Source organism: Mus caroli, chromosome 19 (genome assembly GCF_900094665.2).
Source record: "Mus caroli chromosome 19, CAROLI_EIJ_v1.1, whole genome shotgun sequence".
Lineage (NCBI taxonomy): Eukaryota > Metazoa > Chordata > Mammalia > Rodentia > Muridae > Mus > Mus caroli.
This window is the reverse complement of record NC_034588.1, coordinates 2,738,240-2,739,922: the sequence shown is the minus strand read 5'-3', so window position 1 is coordinate 2,739,922 and position 1,683 is coordinate 2,738,240. Positions and strand designations below refer to the sequence as shown.

General features: G+C 47.1%; 1 protein-coding gene across 1 annotated transcript in view; it reads left to right on the top strand.

Annotated features, from left to right (window-relative positions):
- Pola2 (DNA polymerase alpha 2, accessory subunit) overlaps positions 1-1,683 on the top strand; it is a 52,476-nt gene that overhangs the window by 5,284 nt on the left and 45,509 nt on the right. Inside the window, exons 3-4 of the mRNA XM_021151416.1 lie at positions 434-528; positions 686-743. Coding sequence (XP_021007075.1) covers positions 434-528; positions 686-743 — 153 coding nt within the window. The remainder of the gene's footprint in view (positions 1-433; positions 529-685; positions 744-1,683) is intronic.

The window sequence follows — 1,683 nt, the reverse complement described above, 5'->3', positions numbered from 1 at the left end:
GTGTGTGTGTGTGTGTGTGTGTGTGAGAGAGAGAGAGAGAGAGAGAGAGAGAGAGAGAGAGAGAGAGAGAGAGATCTCCTTCTGTCTCCCAGTGCTAGGATAACATCAGGCATGTTCCACCATGCCCAGACTGTCATGTGTTTGTTGGTTTTAGTGGCAGGGTCTCCTTATGCAGACCAGGCTGGCCTTGAACTCAGGGGCCCACCTGCTTCTACTTTGCAGTGCTGGCATTAAGGGTGGGAGTGGGGTGATGCTGGGATTGATCCCAGGGCTTCTTGCATGCCTGGCAACTGCTCTACCAACCAGCCTTTCTTTGCTTACATTCTGAATGCCTGAGATTATTTCAAATGGGAAATTCGCCCCCTACCCCCATGCTCCCCTGCGCAGACTATGGACTAACGTATTCCCCATTCTCTTCTGTTCTGTTCCTCAGGTTCTGAACAAAAAACTCTCCAAAGCCTGGCACAGTGCCTCCTCCAAAGACAGCAGGCACGCAGGAGCCAGAGACATTGTCTCTATACGAGAGCTGTATCCTTTTCTGCTGAAGGTCTTTGCACTAAGCACATACATGTGCTATGTCATTTCCCAGGTTGCATATATGCTTTAAAAACAAACTTTAAAAATGCCTAACATTCAGTCTCTCATCTAATCTCATGTAGTTGCTCTCCTTGACCAGTGTTTTCAGAATTGAAGCAGAGGAGGAAGAGGAGACCCTCCTGAGCTCTTACACCACACCCTCTAAGGTGAGCTTGCGGCATCTGGAATGGCATCCCACACATAACTTTTTTTTATGTATATGAGCACACTGTAGCTGTCTTCAGACACACCAGCAGAGGGCATCAGATCCCATTACAGGTGGTTGTGAGCCACCATGTGGTTGCTGGGATTTGAACTCAGAGCCTTTGGAAGAGCAGTCAGTGCTCTTACCTACTGAGCCATCTCTCCAGCCCATAAATAGCATTCTTAAAAACACATCACAGAGCTGTGCATGATGGCACTCACCTTTAGTCCCAACGCTTGGGAGCAGTGGCAGGTGGATATCTGTGAATTCCAGGACAGCCTGGTCTCTTTAAACATAAGGTTCACGTTGTGAATTACCTTGTGTGAGGAGAGGGTGTGTCTGAACTGGTCCTGCCTTGCCTTTGTCTCTCCGCTGACACACTTGTTATCTTGCTTGGTCTTCAGGCATTGCATACCAGACCTACCAGCCTGTCAGAAGTGGCAGCCTCCTGTCTCTTCCTCTTGGATCTTAATTTTGGTTCATTTCTCTCCGTTACAGACGCTCTCAGAGTGTGGGTGCTGCTTCCTTCCCTGTTTTTTGCCTAGGGCCTGGGCTATGATCACTGCAGAATTAGTGTACTAGAGGAATCTTTTTGAAAAATAGCTGGAGGAATCATAAAGTCATGTTTATCCTTCGTTTTAGTCATTCTTTGTGGAGAAAGGTTTCCTGAGAGCTAGGAGTGAAGCCCAGCAGGTACATGTTTAGGGTCTTCAAGGCCCCACAGTTTGTTCCCAGCCGCCCACCTCCTAGAAATGCCTGAGGGAACGATGCAGGTCACACACTGGTGCATGGTGGTGGACATACAACTGCTTATAATGACAAAAATTAAGAATGACATACTCTAGACAAGGAGGCATAGAAATTATTTATGACCTCAATCAGAGTTATCTTTTTTTTTTTTT